General features: G+C 57.7%; 1 protein-coding gene across 4 annotated transcripts in view; it reads right to left on the minus strand.

Moving 5' to 3' along the window:
• Positions 1–22,725, minus strand: part of SH3PXD2A (SH3 and PX domains 2A) — a 241,972-nt gene that overhangs the window by 15,679 nt on the left and 203,568 nt on the right. For all 4 annotated transcript variants that reach the window (XM_024734999.1, XM_024735003.1, XM_024735002.1 and 1 more), the window contains 3 exons: positions 11,019–11,132; positions 6,733–6,816; positions 1,570–1,687 (listed from right to left, as the gene is read on the minus strand). In XM_024734999.1, the coding sequence (XP_024590767.1) occupies positions 1,570–1,687; positions 6,733–6,816; positions 11,019–11,132 (316 nt within the window). The remainder of the gene's footprint in view (positions 1–1,569; positions 1,688–6,732; positions 6,817–11,018; positions 11,133–22,725) is intronic.

Consider the following 22,725-nt stretch of genomic DNA (forward strand, 5'->3'; position numbering starts at 1 on the left):
GGGTGGGGGTGGGGGTGGTTGGAGAAGAAAGACAGGAAGTAAGGATCAACACAGAGCCTGGGATGCTGGGAAAAGGCATATTTAAGGGGGTGTCTGGCAGCCTTCTTAAGGTGGAACCTTTTCAGCAGGGTTTTCTCGGTTGCAGCTCCCACTGGCTGAATGGCCAGGCCATGGGGACAAGAGCTGACTAGATGGAACCAACTCAGTGATTTTATTGGTTATTTTAGAAAACTAAAACACCCAGCAGCCTTGTAGAAAACCTCTGGGTGAGTGGTTTAGGTTAGCAGCCTGCCAGAATGTTCACTGGCCTTCCCACGCAGACTCGTGGTGGCTGGATTGTGGGCTTGGCTCTAGTTTCCATTGTTTAGAGAACATCAAAGCCTAGGGGTAGTGGATTTGGGCAAACACGCCCAGGCACACACAGTCCTGTCCCACCTAACGGGACAGAAAGGGACACCTCAGCCCGCTGGCTGGTGTGCACAGGGCCGGGGGCACGGGCGCTATGTCCTGGCAGGTCACTCTAAGGTTCAATCCCATGTGGCCAACGACCTTCATCCTACCCGTCAGCACAGACCAGTCTGAACACCTTGCGGCATGCTGTGTTCTGAGCAACCGTCTTGTGAGTGCCCCCGCCGCCTCGGCCATCTGTGCCCTCGGTGGGCGACAGCTCAGAACACGCATCCTACCCACAGTGGGTCTGGGGTTCCCAGGTGTGGTGGGCTGGAGAGGCGGTCCCCAGAGCCCATGACGGGGACTCTCTCTGTCATCCGGCTTACAGGCAGAGAAGAGAAACTGGGTAAAATCATCACAGTGGACCCAGGAACACTTCCTGGAAACAAGCCCCTCCTTGTTGGGGGTGCTAGCTGGCCTGGGAGCCCCAGGGCAGAGGGGCCTGGGGGGCAGGACCTGGTAGGGGAGAGGTGAGAGAAACCCACAGGGCTTAGTTTGCTTCCAGGAGTGTCAGGAAGCTGCCCACTCCCCTACTCACACCCCCGAACGGGTTTCTCAGCTGGGAAGTGTGATCAGGCCCAAGGAGAGTGAAGGGCAGAGCAAGAGGCCTCTGAACTAGGCCTGTGCTCAGGCCTCACTTCCGCCCCAGCTCTCTCAACCACGGAAGCCAGCCCTGCGGAGCGGAACAGCCCGGGCCCGAGCCTGCATCTGTGGGCAGCAGGGGCTGCCTGCTGGGACCTCAGCAAGGCCCGTGGACGCCAGCACTGCAGGCAGCCTGAAAGGTCGGACACAGAAAACCAAATTCAGATGTGCTGGACCCTCTTGGCGGCTGCACGGGAAGGGATCGCACCACTGCCTGCAAGCCGAGCCGGGGCCCCTGTGCCCCGCTGGCTGTGGCTCAGGCTCCGCTCTATGTGTCCCGGGAGGGTATGTGCACGATGAGCACTCTGTTACGGCCGCTCAGCCTCGCGGTACTGAAGCAGTCAAGCCAGGCTGTGGGTGCAAAGCTGCGGTCAGGATTTACATGCCCGCTGGTGCCCTCAGCCACTCTGCTGCCCAGGGCCAGCCTGGGGGCCAGGGTGGCAGAGAGGCACCTTGCTCCTCTGCTGGGGCTCTTACCTGATGTACCACCAGCCCTCCAGATTCTTCCGGATCACCTCCACGGTGACGCCCTTCTCAAAGCCAATCTCGTCCTTGCTTTGGCTGGTGTAAGGCTGCACAGTGACATACTTCTCCTCTGTGGGTGGTGGGTGAAGCAAGAAAGCACAACGATTTGAGGATGGGGTACAGGTCCTTTGTCCGGCCTCCTTCTCCCCCTGGCCTGGCCTCACTTAGTTGGTGGCCAAGGTGTACTGCATCAACCCCTGGCTTTTCCAGGAAAGGGAAGAGAAGGGATCAGGCCTCACAGCTGTGCCCTGCATGTGCCAAAGCTGGCCAGGGCCCCAGGTGGCCTTGCAAGCCCCAGCATAGAGCTGGCTCTCCCAGCCTCCCAGTCCTGTAACTGCAGACAGGCTGCCGGGGCCTGGAGTCCTCAGGGTCCCAGAAACTCCCTGGGCTGAGGGCAGGGCCATGAGGAACCTGGCTCTCCTGGGGCCCGAGTCAGGGAGTCTGAGAACAAACCCAGGTGTCCCCTCAATGCCTGGAGGCCTCAAGGCAAGCCCTCTCCTTCCTGAACATGCCATGCGTCCATCTATGCCCCAGACCTGCTCTCTCAGCCTGTCTCCCACCTCAAACCCTTAAACCCCTCCTCTGCCCAACCTTCTGACAGCTCCAGGGACACCTCAGCCTCCCCTGACCACTCATCTGATCGCCTGATCACATAACTTCCCCGAGAGGATGCTATGGGCATGGTTATGTGCCCTGTTAAGGGTCCAGGGGCCAAGTGAGCAGGGGCAAAACAGTGCGGCACAATCAGGCGGGAGCCCTGGGGGGGCTGAGTTGACCACACAGCTCGGTGGAGCCCCTCTGGGAGCTGCCTGCTCTGGTCTCACAGTAGGATTGCACGCCCTCTTCTGGGCTCCCCAGGCACTGGGAGAGAGGCACCGTGGGGGAGCTGAACAGGAGCGTGGGGGGCAAGTGTGGGGAGGCTGGGAAGTTTGTGTCTTCCTGGATTCCTTGGGCCTCTCTCCTGGCAGGGACCCTGTGCCTCCACGGGAGTCCCTGCTCAGGCCTCCTGTCTGCTGGGGACCGGCAGACCCACAGCTGGCCGGCCACAGACACCCTGCCTCCTGGGAGGAGAGTCTCCCCAGAGGAATGGCTTGGGGAGGAACACCCAGCCCCATCCATCCCCTCAGCGGAGGATGGGCGGCAGAGATTGGCACACCCTCTGGGAGGGTCTCCCTGAACCTGTGCTGTCCTCTCCGACCTGGATTCTCCCTGGGGGCTGAGACAGTGCCTGGCACACAGCAGGCGCTGCAAAGGGACTATGGAGTACATTGATGACGACAAAGGTGTGTTGAGCCGGGGCACCGAGTGGGAGACTCTCTGAGCTCAAAATAGCAGGCTGCTGGCACAGAACAGCTGGCTCGGAGATGGGCGCTCCCCACCCCCTCAGCTGGACCCTGCCCGGCAGCCTGCCCGAGCCTCTGGCAGTAGTGGGGGAGAGGGCAGCTGCCACCCTAAGCCCCTGCTCAGGAGGGCCATCTGTTCATTCTTCCCTAGATTATCAGGGTCCCGTCTGCGGCCCTTTGCCGGGCGGAGATAGCAGCTCCCTCTGGGATGGAGGCAGCTGCCCTGCCAGGCCGCAAGGACAGAGCTGGCAGGCCGCTGGCCGAATCTGAAAGGCTGCCAAAGGGCAAAAGGTAGGTGATGCCCCACGGGAGCCTCCACAGCTCAGCACGCTCTTCTCAAATGCAAGCCTTTCTCGGCGTCAACTCGCTCCTGGAAGCTTTCAGATTCCAATCCAGCCATGCTGGGGCGAGCCGCCAAGACCGCCTGAGAACCTGGCCCTGCCAGATTCTGACTCGGGCCTTTGAGAAGGTCCGTGTTTTATAGTCCAGCCCCCTGCGCTCCCGCCTATTCCTGGTCTCGCTCCATTTTCCAGTGGGACACCGTAAATCCTGGCCCGGGCGGTGGCCGGAGCGGCAGCGCCGGGCCCCAGGGCCCCAGGGTTCTGAGGCTCGGGTGAGCCGAGGCCTGGGCTCCACATTTTGCCTTTGCTCAGTTGGGCTATTTTTAAAAGCCTGTGGTTCGTGCAGGAAGCCATCATTAAAGTTTCCCTAGGCAAAGTCACTTTTGCAGAGAAAAATTACAGCCTATCTCTTGGGCAGATCAGAGGAGCCCTTCTCTGCCCCATGGCAGAGGACAGGGCCTAGACTGCTTCATGGGGGCCAGGCCCCAGCACCAGCCTCCCCAGTCCGCAGTGTGCGTGCTGAGGACAGAGCCCCAAGGGCCATGTAAGCATCCTGCTTTCCCCTGCCCCTCCTGGTGGGCAGAACCAGGGGCGTCCGTCTTACTCAGGACAGCTGAGCTGTTCCTGCACAAAGCCCTCTTCATGGTGGCCCTGGGGCTGATGGGAACACAGATGTCTGGGAGTTTACGCTCCCAGGAAGAGAGCTGGCTGGCTTGGAGGCTCGTCCTACCCTGGCACTGTAGCTTCCAGGAGGTGAGAATTCAGAGCCCTGGTCCCAGGCAGGGCAACTCCTCCAATTGGTCTGTTTGGGGGCTCGGTTTTCCGCCACGTTTGGCTTGGATGACGAAGGTGTGGGTTACCTCTGTGTGGCCGCGTGCCCTGTGGGTCTCAGCTCCCTCCTCACAGGTTTCCCTGGGGGAAAGCAGAGGCAGTCCCTCCACTGAACAGGGGCCACAAACCCCACCTTAGGGGGCCAGACAGGAGGATGCCCAGACTGAAAGAAATGACCTTGGTGCGGGGGAGGGAGCTGAGTCATTTGCGTTGCTTGGGGTCTCTAGAAGAGATGCCCCTTAAGGAATCAAGTTGAGGGAAGAGGCCTAGGAGCTCTGGGGGGCACCTCTGGGCTCCTGGGAGGCGCTGATGCCATGGTCACTCCGATATACCCTCGGAGGATGGTTGCCACCTCACCCCAGGGAGGGCTGGCCAGGCCGCCCACGGGGTGGGTAGGTGGCCGGGCCTGTTCTGGTTTTGGAAGCAGGGGCTGGAGAGCCCTGCAGTTTCCAAACCACAGACGCCTCCCCTTTCCAAACACTTTCCCCTCCGTCAGCAGTCTCCCTGGCTCCCCTCCCAGTCCCTACAACTTACCCAACCCCGATGCAAGAGGCTTTTTGATTCCAGAGGCCTGGTTGGCTCTGGGGCTGGGGGAGTGGAGGCCCCGGGGAAGCACTGCTTTTCTCTTGTCTAGTTATATACGACCCACTGCCTGTTCCCCCCTCGTCAGCTCGGCTGTTTGCAGCGAAGTTTCTCCCAGCCAACTTCCTGCAAGTTTTTCTTGGCTGCCTGATTTAACTTAGCCCTAATTTAACTTAGGGCTAAGACTGGGAAATGATGCTGTTTAGGTCTCTTATTCAAGAGAGAGACGTCGTGGGCCCGCATTTGCTCGCATATTTACATATTTACATATGTGTGGCTGGCCATAGAATTATGCATTTAGTTGGGTATCTGTGTCTACTTACATCATGTTACGTTTAGAATTGTAAATACTGTTGCCGATATACACGTGGCGCATACGAAGCTATGCGTGTACTTGGGGGGAGGCTGCAGAGGTGCACCTACAATGTGGCTGTGTGGATAATGCATCTGTGACTGTGTAAATAGTGCAGACGTGGAATGGTCTACGTGAGGGTGCATAAGTGTGTACTGTGAGTGGCTATGTGCACGGGACCGCAGACGTGCAGCTGTGTAGGGCCTGGATGGGACAGTGTACTGTGGCCACGCCCGTGGCTCTCGGGGTTGTGTGCCGGCGGTCATGCTTCACCGATTGAAGTGTCCGAGAGGCCATGTGGTTGTGGAGACAGAGGTGTGTTTGGGGTTCAGTGTGTGATGGTGTTTGGAGCAGATGTGGGAGGGGATGGGGACAGGCCAAACCTTCCACCCTGCTCTTTTTCCAGGCCAGTGTCCCACTGTCCTTTGCTGCCAAGGCTCAGGGCTGCTTCCCCGCCTGGCCCCCCAGCTGTGCTGCCTCACCCATCCTACCTCTAGGGTACCTTTGCTTCACATTCAGCCTGTTCTCTCTGCTTCCACGACTTGGCCCCCTGTCCTGCGCCAGCACCCAGGGTCCAACCCACACTCCACCCTCGGGACAAGCTGGGCCCCTCGCAGCCAATGCTCTGAGGCTGATGCTTAGCCAGCCACAGGCGCTGGCCACCCCTGAGTCCAGGCTTGCTGCTGCCTGGGGCTTGGGGCAGATACCAAAACAGGGTGTCACAGTCGTTCAGGAACAAGCTTTGGGGGTAGGGTGCGAGTCACGGGGCATCCCTGCTAATTCTGGAAAAGCCAATGCTTATGACACCCTTCCGGCTGTGCTGTCACCGTCCGGAACACATACCCTCCACTCTCCTTGAGGCAGGAGAAATGGGCCACCCACTGGCCTTGGGGCTCTGGAGGTGTTTAGAGGTTTGTTCAGAGGCCTGCCCCTAATTTCCCTGCCTCACAAGCTCTTGAATGTTGGAAAGGCCCTGGACTGGCAAACGTCTTTGTTCCTAATCAGCGTGTATGGCAGGCCAGGGGCTTCCCTGGAATAGTCTTGATCAGGCTCAAATCCCAACAGCTAGTGCTGGGGCTGCTGGAGCCCCCAGCTGGACCTGACCCCACCATCAGAACTTGTTGAGGCTGTGCCCTGGGGCCTGGCTGGGTCTGGATTTTGCTCCTTCTCTAGTTTCCCTGGAGCTGGCTGAATGAGGAGATTGTGAGCTGCTCCTTCTTCCTACTCTGTCCCTAAGTAATTGCTAGAATAGCTCTGGCCAAGGGAACCCTTTCTCAGAGGAGGGAGGCAATGAAGGGCAAGGGTGAGGGGACGGCCCAGGCAGAGACCCAAACACGCTCAGTTCTCTCAATCTGAAGCTTCAGGGTAAATGTGGCCTTTCTTAGAGTCCAGCTGCCCCCATAATCCTGTCCTAAGTCCCATGACCCCTGCCCCCAGGACGCTGGCCAAAGACAGAGCTGCCCCCATTGTCACCCCGATTCCCAAGCGGCCCCTGCGCCCCCCTCCCGCCTCCCCCCACCCCGCCAGCTAGAGTAAGTCTATCTGGTGAATCTGGGTAAGGAGGCCACAGGGCAGAGAGAGGCAGAGCCCAGGAAAGAGGAGAAGTGTTAGTGAAAGAAAGAGAGGCAGCAGCTCTCAGTAAGGAGAAGCTGGCCCCCATCGTCACCTCGGCTGTGCTGCCTGTTGACCATCCCGCCCAGGGTCCACCGGCGATCCAGGCGCCGCAGATGGGCCTTGCGTCTCTTGGACACTGGTGTGGGAGATGGCGATGGAACACGCGGCCGACGGGAACCGGCGGAGAGAATGGACATGAGGATGAGATGGGATGGGTGGGGAAGGGATGGAGGGAGGGAAGGTTCGCATCCCCAGGTCTTCACCGCCTGGACTGAGCCCCGGTGGCACATGCCTGCTGCAGGGGCGCGGATCTGACCAGTGGCGGCGCTGGCAGGTGGGGAATAACTCAACCAAAGCCAAATTGCATGGGTTATGCCCCCGAGCCCGGGAGGGGCTAGGAATTTAGAATCCCAGCACCTGAGAGGGGAGGAGGAGCCCTGGCTCCAGCCCAGTGCAAGGATGCCCCTTGGTTGCGACCCTAGGGGGAGGACATGGCTCCCACCATTGCTGGGCAGTGATGGTTCCCAGGAGGGTGTGCCCCACTCTCCACCAGGGCTCACATCCACCTGTTCCCCTGCCCCCACTGACTCAGCAAGTCCTGCTTGTGAACCTGCCACCACGAGCCAGGCACTGCGGGTGGAAGAATAAATGTGCCCAGCAAAGACGTGGGGTCTCTTCCTTGGGGGGCTTATAACTCTCACCATCCTGGGTTGGTTTATGTCTGCTTTTTCAGTCACCCCCAATGGATCAAGTCTGTTGAGGGCTAAAACTCTGCATCTCTGCATCCCCAGGGCCTGGCATGGGGCCTGGCACGGGGCCGATCCTTCAGAAATGTTGCCGAGTGAAGCACACACAGTAGGATGCCACAGGCCTTGCTCTGTTCCTTCCCCACATGCTACCCACTGGATTTCTGACAACGGAGGACCTGCCTCCCAGCTTTTCACTGCTCCACATTCCTTTCATCTGCACAGGTCCTCTGGCTGCTATGGACCAGCTCCACATGCCCCCCACCTTCCTATGGGACGCCCAGGTGCATCAGGGGCCCCCACCTCCTGGCACTGCAGAAGGAGGGTACCAGGCTGCCCAGGTCTGGGGGAGGAGGCCAGCACTTAAGAGTCAAACTGTCCAGACACAACTGAGCCACATCCTACCAGGGCCTCCTGGGCAGTACTTATTTTTCCAGAGGGAGAAGAGGAGCCTGTTTGACCTGCTTCTTGTAAGCAGGAGGCCTGGACAAAAGGTTAGGGGTATGGATTCAATCCAGGCTGCACTGCCAGGTTACTGTGTCACCCTGGCAGGCTGCCATCCCTCCCTAAACCTCTGTTTCCTCATCTGTCTTTGGAGTTGACACCACCTGCCCCGGCGTGAAATAAGACAGGGACTGGACGGGCTCTGTAGAATGGAGATGAGGTCTAGTGTGAGGTCAGACCGGGAGGAACCTGGACAGCTGACCTCCTGGGGGTGCGTCCACCTGGTTCCTCTGTGGCCAGAGGAGCTTCACTTCAGCTGATGCCCAGCCTGGGGCTACCCTAGCAGTGAGTAACATTTACCCGGTTTAAACCAGGTACCAAGACCATCTCACAAAAGCCCCATGTAGCTGGCACTCTCCCCATTCTAGAAATGGGAGGCCAGAGGCACGGGGATGTTCAGGAACCCTCTGAGTCACACACCTGAGCGTCAAGGCGGCACGCAAATCCACGCAGTCTGGCTCTGGAGCCTGGACTCTAGACCCTGTGCCTTTTAGGCACCAACAGTGGAGAATGCCTGGACCCTGGGTCCAATGCCAGCCCAGGGAGAAAGGCAGGTCATTGCTGGTGGCTGCAGGGCGCAGGCAGAGACCCAGGTTCGGGGCTTGGCTCTGCCACTAACTGATCCTCCAGGCTTCCGCTTCCTCACCTCTGAGGCGATGTGCCTCACGGAAGCACCCTGCCAACGTCGGGCCTGGACCCTCCTCATCAGCAGTGGACAAGAGGGTCTCAGCCCCCACCTCGGCCCTCCTGCCCCCTACTGAAACGCTTCTGCATTCTCCACAGCACACCTGGCTTCAGGAGAAACACGAACATGTACCAGAACATCTGTTGACAGAAATAAACCGAAACAGCCTCTTTTCTTTCTGAAGCAATGGAGCATGAGCTGTTAGGGAAGCTCTGACGGGACGAAGGCTTCCAATTTCTGCCTGTAGAGCTCAGGGGACCTACAATGGGATGGCAACAGGGCTGGGGTAGAGATGGCCAGAGACGGGACCAGGGTGGGCTGATCTCTTAACCACATGGCTGCCAGTGCAGAGACCGGCGGACACACCACAGCTGTTGGGCCTTGGGCTGGGGCACTGAGTCCTGAATCCTTCCGTACAGCTGTGGGGAGATGCCCACGATGTGATGATGGAACTCACAGCTGCCCAAATGTTGCCAGGGGTGCTGGCACACAGGTCCTATCAAAATGTGCAGAGGAACCTATCACCAGGAGGTTCACCCTGAGCATACACGCGCACATACACACCCGCCCCCGCCCCCGCTTGAAGGCGGAACCTCCACTGGCTGCCTGGTTCTTACTCCATCGAGGTCAAAATTCTCTATAACCTGTTACTGCTTGTTCTGTGCAAAGCACCCAATCTCTCTTCAAACCAGCCTGGCGGTGTCACTGCCCACGCACCTCTCAGGCTCCTTCCTACCCACTTGGTGTCCTGGTCCTCCAGCATCTACCTGACGTCTCCACTCTGACTCTCTTGGCGTCACCTTTTCAGGTGGGGCTCCAATTCCACACACACAGACACACATACACCCTCCTAGAATTGCTCACGAGAAAATGCTTCACGGAGACGCATGCGGCACGGTGGGAAGACCACTGGCGGAGGAGGCTGACCAGGGCTCAAGCCTTAGGAGGACAAATACATATCTGCATCTGGAAAATGGAGATGGTGACAGAGCCTTCCCAGGGTGGTGAGGGCATTTCAAGTACCAGGGCAGACACCTAGGAGTGAGTGAGACCTCAGTACACTCTAGGGATTGTTATTTCTGAAAAGCCCTGGGATACCCCCCAGAATGTGGAACTGGATAGGAGGTGAGGCCTGGTGACTGCAGACAAAACAGACCGGACCCAGCTCAGGGGCTACGACCCTGCACCGCTGCAGAGGTGCGAGGGAACCAGAGATGAGATGGGGGACAGGCTCAGCCCCTGGGCTCGGGGAGCAGCCAGGAAAGGCCGAGTACCTGGCCTGAACATGCCAGCCCTTCTCAATGGGGCCTGGTCTCTGGAAACCTGTCACAAGGCAGACATGCACTGCAGGGGCTGCAGTACTGGTTAAGGGACTGAAATACAGCATTTACATGGGAGGAAGGGAGGGGCTCCGACTGCCTGCCCAGTAACCGACATTTGGGGGAAGGATGAAGACGGAGCTGGGGCTTGGCAGGCTGCTTATTCTGGCCTGGGCAGTGTGGAATGGGGGGTGGGGCAGGGGCAGGCCTGGAGGTGGCCTGAGCCCCGGGTGGCAGGCATGCATTCCCCTGGCTCTCAGATGTGCCCATTTGGACGGTCCCCACTGACCGTTAGGGCAAGCGTTCCCACTGCCAGAATAAGGGAGGCTTGGAAGTGACTAGGAGCAGGCAGCCGGGAACAGGGTGGCTCAGACTCGCTGGGCTCTGGCAGCCCGCTCTGGGGAATACCCAAGTCCACGGATAGGCTGAGCAGGCCAGTCCTGGCTGGGGTTGGGAGGAGGGGCAGGCTCCTTGAAATGCATTGGAGAAAATCCCAGAAAAACCTCACCAGGTCAGAGCTAATGAGAGAGGCTGACGGTGCAGGGGCTGCAGCCATCCCTGGGTTCCTGCAACACTGAGAAATGATTCACAGACCTGCCCTCCACATCTGCACCCCTGACTGGGATAACAGGCACCTGCAACAGAGGCCTCTGAACAGACTGTGCACAGCAGGAAGTTGTGTGGACACAGTCCCTTTGGGGTCGTCCCTGTCGCAGAGAGCACAGTGTGGGGTGAGGGGGGCAAAGGTGGATCTCTCTGGGGACCCCCAGAGGAACCCAAGCCGCTGGTGGGGAGAGGGACCAGCCCTAAGACTGTTCTCCCCAATCTCTGCCCCAAAGTTGCCAAAGCCTGAGATCCACACCCCACGGGAATCTCCCCTCTAATTTTAGCCCCATGTGGGACCAGTAAGGACAGACCTGGCATAGGAGGTGAGCTTGTGGGTTGGCCTCAGTGACACGGGATCCTGGGAGAAGCAGCGGGGGGGAAACATGATCCATATCGTTTTAGAGCTTCTGATGGTTTTAGGGAGAAGGGTGGGAAAGCTGCATCATCTCCCCGACCCCTTGAACCCGTAGGAGCTTACCTTCCCCAGTCTTGGAGGTGTTGATATCTGAGTCGTCCCGAGTACCATTCTGGGCCTCCAGGTAGGTGGCAGGGACCCAGCCCTGTTCCTCAGAGGTGCTCACGAACCACCAGCCTGCAGTGGGGACAGGAGAGCAGCCATGAGAGCCCAGCAGATGGCAGAGGTGGATGGGGCCAGGACGAGGAGGGAAGGAGGAACGTGGAGGGTAGGGCGCAGAGCCACACGCCCTGGGTGCCTGGCAAACGTCTTGCCCACGTCCAGGCTCCTCGCTGAGAAAGAAGAAACCAACACGCTCCCTGAGAAGAGGGCCTGATGGATCACAATCCACGCACACAGACATTTGATAAAAAAAAACGGAAAGTGAAATTGACACAATGATATGCCCAACACGTGAAAGTTACCTTGCAGGAAAGGTCAAGGGAGCTCTGACCAAACACAGAGATGGTGTAGGGTCTTTCAAGCCCACTAGGACCACCGGTGTGACCTGGAGTTGGACCACTTTCTCTGCTTTTAAAGGCACTGGGGGGTAAAGGCCTCACAGATACGTTCTAATGGTCACGGCTCCTGCTTCCCACCTCTGGTCAGTGGTATTTTCACATCAGTGCTACTCACAGCTGCCCTTCGGTATGTTGACAACTCAATCACAGTAAGTGGGCACTGCACCCTTGAGTGACCCTTGAGGGTTGTGGCCAAGTGATAACGCCTCATTCATTTTCTTTCCCCTTTGCTGGCTCGTTCATTCATCATTCAAACAAATGCTGAGCGAAGTACTCCAAACTTGGTGGCTCCAGTTCTCTTTTCTGTCCAGGACAGAGCTCAGCATTTCCAAACCTGGACTGTAGCCTGTCAGGAGACCCCAGGGTTCCTCCCTGGCCAGCACTGAGGCCCCATCACCACGTGGCCACAGCAGTGAGTGGCTGCCCGAGGAGGGGCACAAGGGGACCTCCAGGTGCTCCCAGCTGGGCTTAGCCCTGGGAGGTGGTGGAGGCTGCCTGGGGGCTGCTGTGACAGCAATGGAGAGGGACGGAGGACAAAAGTCCCACCACTGCACAGGACCTCCGCACCCAGGTTCAGCACCTAGGTCTTCAACTTCTGATGCCCCACGTCACAGGCCTGGGAGAGCAAACAGCCTGTGGTCTAGTCCTTTTTTTTTTTGCGGTACGCGGGCCTCTCACTGTTGTGGCTTCTCCCCTTGTGGAGCACAGGCTCCAGACACACAGGCTCAGCGCCACCAGGGAAGCCCTGTGGTCTAGTCTTGAATGCCCACTGCACCCCACCCTTTCCAGGAAGTTCCACAACACTCTGCGAGTAGCTCTGCAAAACCTATGAAACACCATGACAGCTGTGTGATACCATAATGTTGGACACATGTCCTTATACGTTTGTCCACACCCACAGAACGTCTAGCACCAAGAGCGAACCCCAATGTAAACTAGGGACTCTGGGTGACTAGGATGTGTCAATGCAGGTTCATCAGTTTTAACAAATGCACCGCTCTGTTGCAGGGGGTTGAGGATGGGGCAGGCTGTGCGTGCGTGGGGGCAGGTGTATATGAGACACCTCGGTACCTTCCACTCAATTTTCCTGGGAACTTAAACTGCTCTAAAAAAGCCAAAGTCTTCCAAAAAAAAAAGTTAAAGAGAAAGTCTCAGACAACAGTCTGGACTTCTGTGGTCCAGCCCTTAGCTGGGACACTGCCCCTACGGAACCTGGGATAGATGCCTTCTTTCCCTCCCTCTGCCAGATTCAGGTCAATTCCCTTGTCCTTCCCCCAAGTGGGATGGGTGTGGGCCACCTTTACAACACCCACGGCCACGTGCACCCTCTGGGCCTACCTGCCTGGGGCAGCACCGCCATCCTCCATGACGCCCAGGCCACAGCGGCACAGCTGCTCAGGACGCTGTGGCTGAGAGACTCCAAAGAAGCCAGAGGGGTCTCTGCCTGGGATGCCTTCTCCCCTTCTCGCAGGCTCTGGGGGAACGCTCTCAGGAACCCCAACAGTCTGTGCCAAGAGGCCCCGGGCCCAGTGTTCTTCCACAGAGCCCGACTGGAGGTCACGGGACAGAGCTCCCGACCTCGTAAAGGCTCCTGCCCTGCGGCCCTGCCTCCTAGGCCACAGGAGTCGTTCTGACTGGTCTGCCACTTCCCCGGACACTGTAATGGTTCAGGGGCTTTTCCAGGAACTGACATGGGTGCTCTGGCGACCTGAACCCTAAATCCCACGTTAACCAGGAATCGCAGGGGTGTGTGGGAAGAGATGTCCTGAGAGTTGAGTCAATAAAACAAAGTCAGGAGATGGAGAAAGTCAGTCTTGACCATCACTTGACCCTGGGACGCAGGTGTGCTAAAGCTAGACTGCCCTGTTGGACTTGCTAATTGCAGTGAGCCAGTGACCTTCCTGGGCTGTTCACCCGAGCCAGAGCGGGTTTCACTCACTCACTAATGCCACCCGTACCCAGCAAGGTTCATAATCGAAGGTCCACCATCGTGAGTCAAGTCTGGAGAACAAAACCCAAGCCCACTGGGCACCTGCCACCACAGATTTTGGCATGTAAGGATGAAGCCCTCTGAGCCACTCTGGGATAGCGGTCCCTCCCCAACCTCCCGCTCACAGGATAAGCTCCAAGAGCCCCAAAGAGCAGGCACCACAATCCCAACTTGGAGTCACTTTTGGGAGGGTCTGGAAGGCTGAGGCTCTCAGATGCCTGCCCAGGTTCAGGTCCCAATGCCAAAAGCTCAAAGGTTTTGGCTACCACACCCTCCAGACCCTCCCCAAACTGTGTCCGGGGAGATGAAAGACCAGTTCCAGCCTCCAAAGCCAAGCCAAGTCCCAGTAGGCCTAGTCTCAAAAGGGAAGCTCTTCTTCCCAGGAGAGGGATTCCCCAGGATGGGCCCAGGCTGGGGCCAGGGACCTTATCGTCATCAGGCAGAACAGGGATGTGCCTGGAGAAACAGCGGAGCTTGGATGCATGTGTCTCGTGGAGGATTTGCCAAGATCTCTCCCAGGCCCAGCCCCTCTCAGCCTCTCTTTCTACACCAAGGTGTGTCCACCGCCAACTCCACCCTCTGAAACAACCTACTTGCTGTCTCAGTGGGAGCACAGTCTTTCCTTTCCTTGTGTGACTCCATGGTTTCCCAGGAAAGAAGGCGACTTGGTGATCTCCTGGATGGCTGGGCTGACTGTCTCCTAAGCCCTCTCTCTACTTCTGGAATCTGGGCTCCAAAGTCATCCTCAGCAGAGGTGAAGGAGGCAAGCCCCTCCATGGGTACCAGGAGGGCTTGCAGGGGATTTCTCCATCAGTCCCATCCACGCTTGTCTGTGTCCTCACATGTGTGAAGCAAGCCCACCAGCCTGCTGACCTCTTGCTGTCCCCTCCTCCTGACCTCTTCCCATGGCCATCTCCAGACCAGGGCCCTGCATGGACCTTTCTCCTTGGCTCCAAGGGCCTCATAATCCCAGGATTTAGGGCTCTTTTCTGCTGGTGGCATCGTTTCCCCTCCCTCCTAACTTCACCCTTTGGGAACCTTCCATGTACTTTCTGCTCTCTCCTTCCCCCCAGGAGCCAGAGATCGGTGATGGAGGGATGGATCCAGACTTGTCTGCGCAGAGAATCTCCCAGGGGCAGGGCAGGGCTGGCCCTCCTCCTACCTCTGTTGCATAGGCCTGGTGCTCAGGGTGAGCTGGGCAGGGACTTGCTGAGAGGCCCAGAGTGTGGCCGAGGTGCCCAATGGGCAGGGCGGCACGATGGTCTGTGCCTCACACCACCTGGGTGCCCCTTGGAGGTGCCAGGGCTGTCTCTGAGTCCTTCCCACCTCAAAATCTCTGTTGCACCACAAGTTTCTATGGAGCGTGGGCCACATTACTGGCTGACTGTGATCATCGCACCCCAGGGCAGCAGCTTCGGATCCTATTCTCCTGCTGCACTCCCAAGACTTGGGGCTGAGACTCTCAACCATCCTCATGGCTTTGTGGACCTGCCGACCTTGCCCGAGAACACTGGCCTGGACTTCCACTCCAGCCCTGACACACACAGAGCTGGGCTGTGTGGCTTCAAGTCTCAGGTACCTCCTGCACCAGGCCCTGCAGAGAAGAGCTTGCCACTGGCTGGGCTGTAGGCACCTCCGCAAAGCAAAGGTGGACAGGCTCAGTCACCGCCCAGGCAGGCGTGGCTGAACAGGGGCAGAGGTGCCTACCTAGCTACACGCAGACCTCCTGGGAGCCCTGGCGTGAGACACACAGTGGGGCCTCTGGGGGAGGCTCCCGGGGCCTGCACCCACCCACAGCTGCTGACAGGCCTCTCCCAGATGCCAGCAGCTCAGACGTCAAATGCTGCAACTGGGGCTCCTGACCAAGGTCACTGCTGCTCCACCAAGGAGCAATTAGAGCCTGAACCACCGTGGGGGCAGCCCAGCTGGCCAAGAGGACTCAGGCGTCAGCCAGCCCTCGGGGCCCCCAGGCTCTCCTCCAGCACACACCGTGTCCTCATTCCTGCAGAGGCACATAGTGGGAGGTAGGTTCTGTCCACACACACGTGCGTGGATGGCTGCCTGTACACCTGGAACAGAGGTGTGTCTGTACATGCATCACGTGATGACAATTACAGTCAGACGCTGAGAAGAGCACTCTGTCAGGAGCTAACATTACGCACATTACCTGATTTCATCTTCAAGAACCTTACGTTTTACTATCGTCATCATCCCCACTTGACAGATGTGGAAACTGAGGCAGAATAGATCACAATTAGGAAGACGCAGAGCTGGACTCAAAACCAAGCAGTCCAGCTTCACGACCCATATTCTTAACCACCACAGAAGTGGAGTAGGTGCACATCTGTGGTACACAAGAGCACAGAGGTGACTCCCTGAGAACGAGTGTCCCTGAATACTGGTGCTTTATATATGTGCCACCTGTGAGTGGGTATGTCCCCGTCGCTGAGTGTTTGCTTTCTGTGCGTACACCATGAGTCCAGTCGCAGGTTTGAGAGTCTATGTCTACAGGTGAGGATCCTCTGGAGGAAGAGGGTAATAATTAGGAATCTAGGGTCAGAAAGACTCAAATTCAGGTCCTGGCATGCAACTTCCTAGCTGTGTGATTTGGGGAAAATTGCTAAACCTTTATGCGCCTCAGTCTCCCCTCTCTGATATGGGAGTAATAAATGGAGCCCACCTCCCAAGGTTGTTGAAATGAACAGATGAGACATAAGTAGCTTAGCTTGGGGCCTAGCACAGAGTAGGAGCTGAAAACCCTGAGCTCTGATCAGGGTGGTGGTGGGTATTTGGTATTCTAGACTAACAGAGCCAGCACCCATGGGTGGCCAGGTGGTGTGTGTGCCCAAGGAGTGTGTCAGGAGGTACTCAATACAGCTTGGTGAACTGACGTGTGTGTGTGTTTACTGATATCTATGGAATTTGGGGGCTGTCTTCTGGGGTTTCAGAAGAACAGAAGGCGCTATCTTTTGCAATATGGCTTGCTCTTTTCTCAGCTGATGCAATGCATGATAGCAAACACGGTGAGAAATGGGGCCAGGAGGAGATGTCCCTGGGGGTTCTCCTCCTTGCCCTACATGTCTCAGGGCCCCCTCGGCCTGGCTCCGGTCCTTCAGCTCACACAGCTGCCCAGCACAGAGGTCCTGCAGCCTCCTTTCTCCTTTAGAAAGCCCTCCCTGACTGACCCCCAAGTCCCAATAGCATCCAAAGCGTCATCCCCACAATTCACAGCAACTTGTGCACTCTGAGAATAAGTCTTGTTGGGACTCTAAGTATCTCATCTATTTTGTCTTTAGGGCAGAGCTGAGCTTGCAGCAAGCCGAACAGCAGATGAGGAAACTGAGGCACAGAACCTAAGTGCTGGAGCCAAAGATCTGACTCTGAATCCCATCTTTGCCACTTCCATGCTCTGTGGCCTCAAGAAAGTGACTTAACCTTTCTGAGCCTTGGTTTCTCCGTCTGTAAAATGGTAAGACTACCACACAGGCTAGTGTGAGGATGAGATAAAGAACAACGTGTGGGGTCCGGCACACCAGCAGGCACCCATTAAATGGAAGCCATGAGCTTCACTGAACGAAGGACTAAAGCCACAGGATGTGGGAGGTAAGGTGGCCGGCACTCGTGGATGCCCAGGGACGGGCCTGAGCCACAATGTCTCACAATGTCTCATGTCCTCGGAAGATGGATCCAAACTCCAAGCTGGCCTCTGCTACCCTTCCTCTTCTATCCTCCTAGCCTCCGTTCTTGGGAAAGGAAATTCGGCAAGGTTTTACTAAAGGACCGAGCTTTGGGCTGACGAAGTGGCCACACCGGTGCCCAGCTGGGGGCAGTTGTTCCCCAACAGGCTGCAAGACTTGGCCTTTTCCCAACAAGTCAACCCTGGTTCCCAGGCAAGAGGGGAGCAGGCTCTTTTTTGTTGTGGGGGAAGAGGACTTAGTGGAACAGGAGTTGGTGGGGAGCCCCTAGGGGGCCTGGGCTAGCTGGGAGGACCCTTACACGCCCCGGCACCCCAGCCCGGCAGCCATGCTCTACCAGCGCCAGCCAGGCCACTGCTCAGGTAGGTCTTCCCAGCTGGAGTGCCTTATGCTGAGATGCTCCCCAGACGGGGCAAGAGAGGGCTACCACGTCCATTCTTTTGAATGGGAAACTGCAAGCTGATGTCCAGGAGCACTCAGATGCTGGACGTACAGGAGGAGGCTTCCTTCTGGTGGCCCCAGGCTAAGCCCCCGGGCCCGGGACGGCGTCTGGGAGCTGAACTGGCCAAGCGCCCCAGAGCCGCCTCACGCTGGCCTCTCCTGTGAGGACCGTGTGTCCACAGTGCCAGAGAAGGACAGCATTCAGCGAGGCTGGCCTATAGGCCAGGGCCCAGCCCTCTCCAGGAGGCAAAGGCCCAGAAAGAACAGCAAGGTCACCTGTCACAGCATCCGACCGGCTCAGCGGGATGCACTAAAACCCACCTCACAGTGGCTCAGGGGCCGAGGGTGGGAGAAGGCAGCACCGGGTGGCCTGGCCAGCACCTCCAGCTCAGGGCAGCGCTGGAGGACTCCCCACGCCAGGTGGGGCAGGGAGCCCCTCAGCCACAGCAGGCAAAAGCTCGGGCCCAGAGGGCGGCTCTCCCTCTGTGCAGGCTGAGCGCAGTCCTTAGCTGCTGGGCCAGTTGCAAAGCCCTTTCAAGCGGACTCTAACTGGGGTGGAACGGGTGGAGGTAGAAAGAGAGTGAGGCATGGACACACACACACACACACACAGACACACACATACGCGCACGCGCGCGCGCAGAGGAAGTCAGAAATGAAGACAGACAGATGGAGGGGATGGGAGAACCTGGGAGAGGGACTGGGGGCCTTAGCCTCTCTAGAAGGGGGCTGAGCCTGGCCAAGGGTGGCAGGAAGTGATGGGCACTCCCAGGCCACTGCTGTCCCCAGGGTGACCAGGTCACAATGGCCTCCTTAATGAGAATGGATAATGAGCTCATTAGGGCCAGAGGAGGCCAGCTGCATGCAATCAGGATGTGAATAAAGTCCTCTGAGGTCACGGCTCCGAGTAGAACAAGACAGCTGGTGGGGGAGGGGGACCCCGCTCCTCCCTCTCCCTCTGAAACTCCCCCGGTCCTTCGAGGTGCCGTCCTCCATGAGGTCTCCCCAGCCTGCTCACCCCAGGATTCAGCCCGCAGGCACCTCTTAGCCCCTCTTCCAAGACAGACCTCAGTTTGGATCCTGGCTTCACCACGTACTCACTGGTGACCAGGAACAGGGCTGACCTCCTTATCACAAGAGTATGAGCCGGGGGCTTGCCTGGTGGCGCAGTGGTTGAGAATCTGCCTGCCGATTCAGGGGACACGGGTTCGAGCCCTGGTCCGGGAAGATCCCATGTGCCGCGGAGCAACTAAGCCCGTGAGCCACAACTACTGAGCCTGCGCGTCTGGAGCCTGTGCTCCGCAACAAGAAAGGCCGCAACAGTGAGAGGCCCGCGCACCACGATGAAGAGTGGCCCCCGCTCGCCGCAACTAGAGAAAGCCCTCACACAGAAACGAAGACCCAACACAGCCAAAGTAATTAATTAATTAATCAATTAATTAGAAAATAGTATGAGCTGCCCATAGGGTTGCCGTATCCTGTGGTGCACTTGGGCAGGTGTATTGAAGACACATGGTGTACTCAACAACCAACCTTCACTGCACCTGGCACACGCCAAGCCCTGTTCGAGGCATCGGGACGCTGCAGAGAACAACCCACAGTCAGGACGCAGGCTCTCCTCCTCTATCTCCCCCTGCACGGCACCCAAGATGGGCGTAGACACAACCTGTGCACTGGCGCTGGGGCCAGCTAGAAGGCTGGGCTGCCTCCCACTAGCCCTGGGCACCCACCCAGAGGATATCAGGCAGGGTGAGACAGACTGGGCGGAGTTTGGAACACAGCAGCCTTGAGGTAACCTCCGAGCCTGCCTTTTCTTCCCCGCCTGGTCCTTCACATGGTCTAACCCAGAGTATGTGTGTGTGCAGTGCTACTGTATGCCCAGGCCTATGCGAGGGCTTCCGTGCGCAGGTGGGCAAGGGGTGAAGGAGCCAGGAGCAGAGGCACAGTCCCAGGCCTCGAATACCTGCCCCCATTCTACATGTACGCTTGGCTCAGGCTTTGGCCCCTCCGTGAGAGTGAAATGTCTGGGCATTCTCGTGTCCTTTCCTTGGAGTGGTTTGGAAGAGGGGAGGAAGAATTTGGGGGCACCGAATGGTGGACGTAGGGGAGATGCTGAGGACGAAGGGGGCTGAAGGGGGCCTGGCTAGGCACATGTCACCAGCCCTGCCCAGCTGGCCACACTACACCTGGCACAAGGCTGAGCCTTAAGGGACGGCTTCTGCCCTGATCCCCCTCCCATAACCTTGGGGCAGATCTGAGGCTTCTACCTGAGAGCGGCCAGAGATGTGGGAAATGTAGGCTGTCCACGGCATGCTGTGCCTTTAAGAACAATGAAAGGAGGCCATCCTGGGCCAGGCCTCCCCTGGTCAGAAGGCTCTGTCACTGCGGCCTCTTGCCAAGACACACTCCAGCTCACAGCACGTGGCCTCTACAGTCCAAAGCAAACAGGAGCGGGTGACAGTCCCTCCTAGTCACCCGCCTCCTCGGAGAGGCTCCCCTAGTCCCTCCCAAAGTACCTCCACAGCCCCTGCCTTCCTGCCTGACCCATTCCTCTGGTCCCACCTCTGGCCCCTACCCTCCTCTCTGCGGCCCACAGCCTCCCCTTCCCCCAGATGGGGCTCTCAGGCCACCAGGGCCCCAGAACCTTCCCATGGCGCCTGAGGCCTGAATTCCAAGACCATTAGCACAGGCTGTTACGTCACAGTTTGGAAGGCTCTGTAGATCGGTGGCAAGAAGACAGCAAGAACTGGGCCGCTGCCACTCCTCCCCCAACCCTGCTCCAGCCTGCCCACCGCACTGGACGAGCCCAGGAGTCCAGCGCTGGGTCTGGGCAGGCCAAGGTCATGAGCGAGGCACCCAGCAGAAGGCAGAGAGGGGGGACATGCGAAAATGATGGGTAGAGGAGAATCACGTCTTTAAGCAAGGGCTCTAGGGTGAGGTTGCCTGGGTTCAATCCCAGCTCTGCTGCTTACTAGAGCTGCATGGTTTTGAGCAATCACCTCAATTTCTTCAGCTGTAAAATGGACCTACAGTATGCCTGCATCTCACTGTATTGGTGGATGAGTACATCTATGAAAAGGGCTCGGAATACTGCCTGGCTCCTGGCAAGGCGCACCAAAGAGCTATCACTAAAGTTTAAGTGCAAACCACAGCGAATTTTAAAGAAGGAACCAAGACCTCAGTGCCTCTCAATGACTGGTGTCAGGGCTGGGCAGGGAGGCAGGTGGTCTTAGGTGTCTGGAGTTTCTTGGAGAGAAAGCCTCTTGGTGTCACTGTTACTTGGCCTTGACCTTAGAAGGTCTCTACTGAAGATCTGGTTCTGTGCTTGGCACAGGTTGGGGGCAGGGACAGGGCAACCCAGGCAGCCTCATGCCATAGACACAGTGATAGTTGATGCAACATTTGAGGAAATTGCAGACATCAGAGATGAAACTGAGTAGTCAGGGAAGAACTCTTAGAAGAGAGGAGACGTGAACTGAACCTCAGATTAAATCTGGAGGGAAGGAGGGAGGGGAGACGGCAATCTGGCGGGAGGAGCAGGATGGGCAGGTGATGGGAGTACATGCGGCCCTAACCATAACGTTCACCATGCTCCACGGTGGGGATTCTTCCAGATGACGGTGAGAGCGGCAATCACCTTCAACGTCACTGTCCTCCACCTACCGTGAACAGAAGGTGGCTCAGGAGGGTAGGATTGCAAAAAGGTATTTTCTGCCATGATTGTAAAGGATGCAAACGGTGGGCGAGATGTGGCTCTGCAGGGTGAGTGAGGCATTCAGATGGAGGGAGGGGCGGCAGCGAGAAAAAACAGAGAAGGGAGGTGTGGACTTCTCAGAATCACGACAGGAAGGTTAAAGTCCCACATGTGGATTCCTGAAAAAATGTTCAGGGCAACAAAAGGGTGTTTCCCCTGATGTTCCAGGCAAGAGGGAGAGTAAGAAAGAGGGAAGCTGGAAGAGACTGAGTGCGGGCGTAGACTTCGTGGCTCTATGGAGAAGGGGGCCTGCGGGGCACCTGTCCGAAGCTCGGCGTTTCCCCTCCGGAGTCAAGGGGCTCACACTGGAGGGCGCTGACCGGGAGGGTGGCGGGCAAATGGCCGCAAGGCGGAGATGGACGTGGCACGGACAGCTGCCCTCCACGAGCTCGCATTAGCGGGTGTAAGAAAAGGCCAGAGAGCACTTGACCGAGAGCCTGCCAGGCCACCGCGAGCAACCCTGAAAGACGCGGAGGCGGGAGCAAGGCCAGAGGATGCAGAATGGGCCACAGCCCCAACTTTCAAAGCAGAAGGTAGATTCCAGAGTAGAGGTGACCTCAATATGGGTCCTGATGAAGGGAAACCTGGGTTCCCTGAGGGGTGGCTGGAGAGCCTGGAATGCGGTTCTGAGCATGACCAAGGCAGCTCTGAGTAGAGACAACAGGAAGGAAGGGGGCCAGACCATGTGGGATTCTGGTAAGACATGAACTGCTGGCCCGGCGGGTCTGGGATGTGTCCCAGCTGAGCCACCTGGACCTTGGGGCTCTCATGATCCTGCTGGGGGCTGCAGCAATAGATTCGCCGCTGATGGCCGACCACAGAGGTCACATCCAAAGAGGGTGTGACAACTCACTGGTTGCACCCACTGGGAACCTGTGCCGTTGGATGTTTTAATCAGACACAGTACAAGGTCGGAAGCTGTGTTGGCCGCACCATCTCATTTAGTAAAGGCTGTGCCAAGATCAGAAGCCAAAAAAAAAAAAAAAAGAAAGATCTGAACAGATGGTAATGACAGGTCAAATCTGTCAAGAGAAAAGGTGTAAACAGAGAGACAAAAGGACATGGCTCAGGACAGCGGTGTTATACTTCACTGTCTAAACTTTTTGGAGTCTATGGGGGCGTTATTCATAATTATGCCAAAATCCTAGGTGCCAACTGGGAGTGTCTCAGGCATTTGGGTCGCGTGGGTCACCCTACTTGGCAGCAAGGATGAGAAAGTTCCTGGAGTTTGGGGGGCAGACTATAAGCCCGCGAAATCTTAGGCTGCGTTAGGAAGCACCCGGACTGGGTGACTTACCCAGGTGCTGGCTATAAAGGAGCGGTGCCAGGA

The sequence above is a fragment of the Neophocaena asiaeorientalis genome, unplaced genomic scaffold, assembly GCF_003031525.2.
Source record: "Neophocaena asiaeorientalis asiaeorientalis breed wild unplaced genomic scaffold, Neophocaena_asiaeorientalis_V1.1 scaffold240, whole genome shotgun sequence".
In the NCBI taxonomy this organism is placed as follows: domain Eukaryota; kingdom Metazoa; phylum Chordata; class Mammalia; order Artiodactyla; family Phocoenidae; genus Neophocaena; species Neophocaena asiaeorientalis.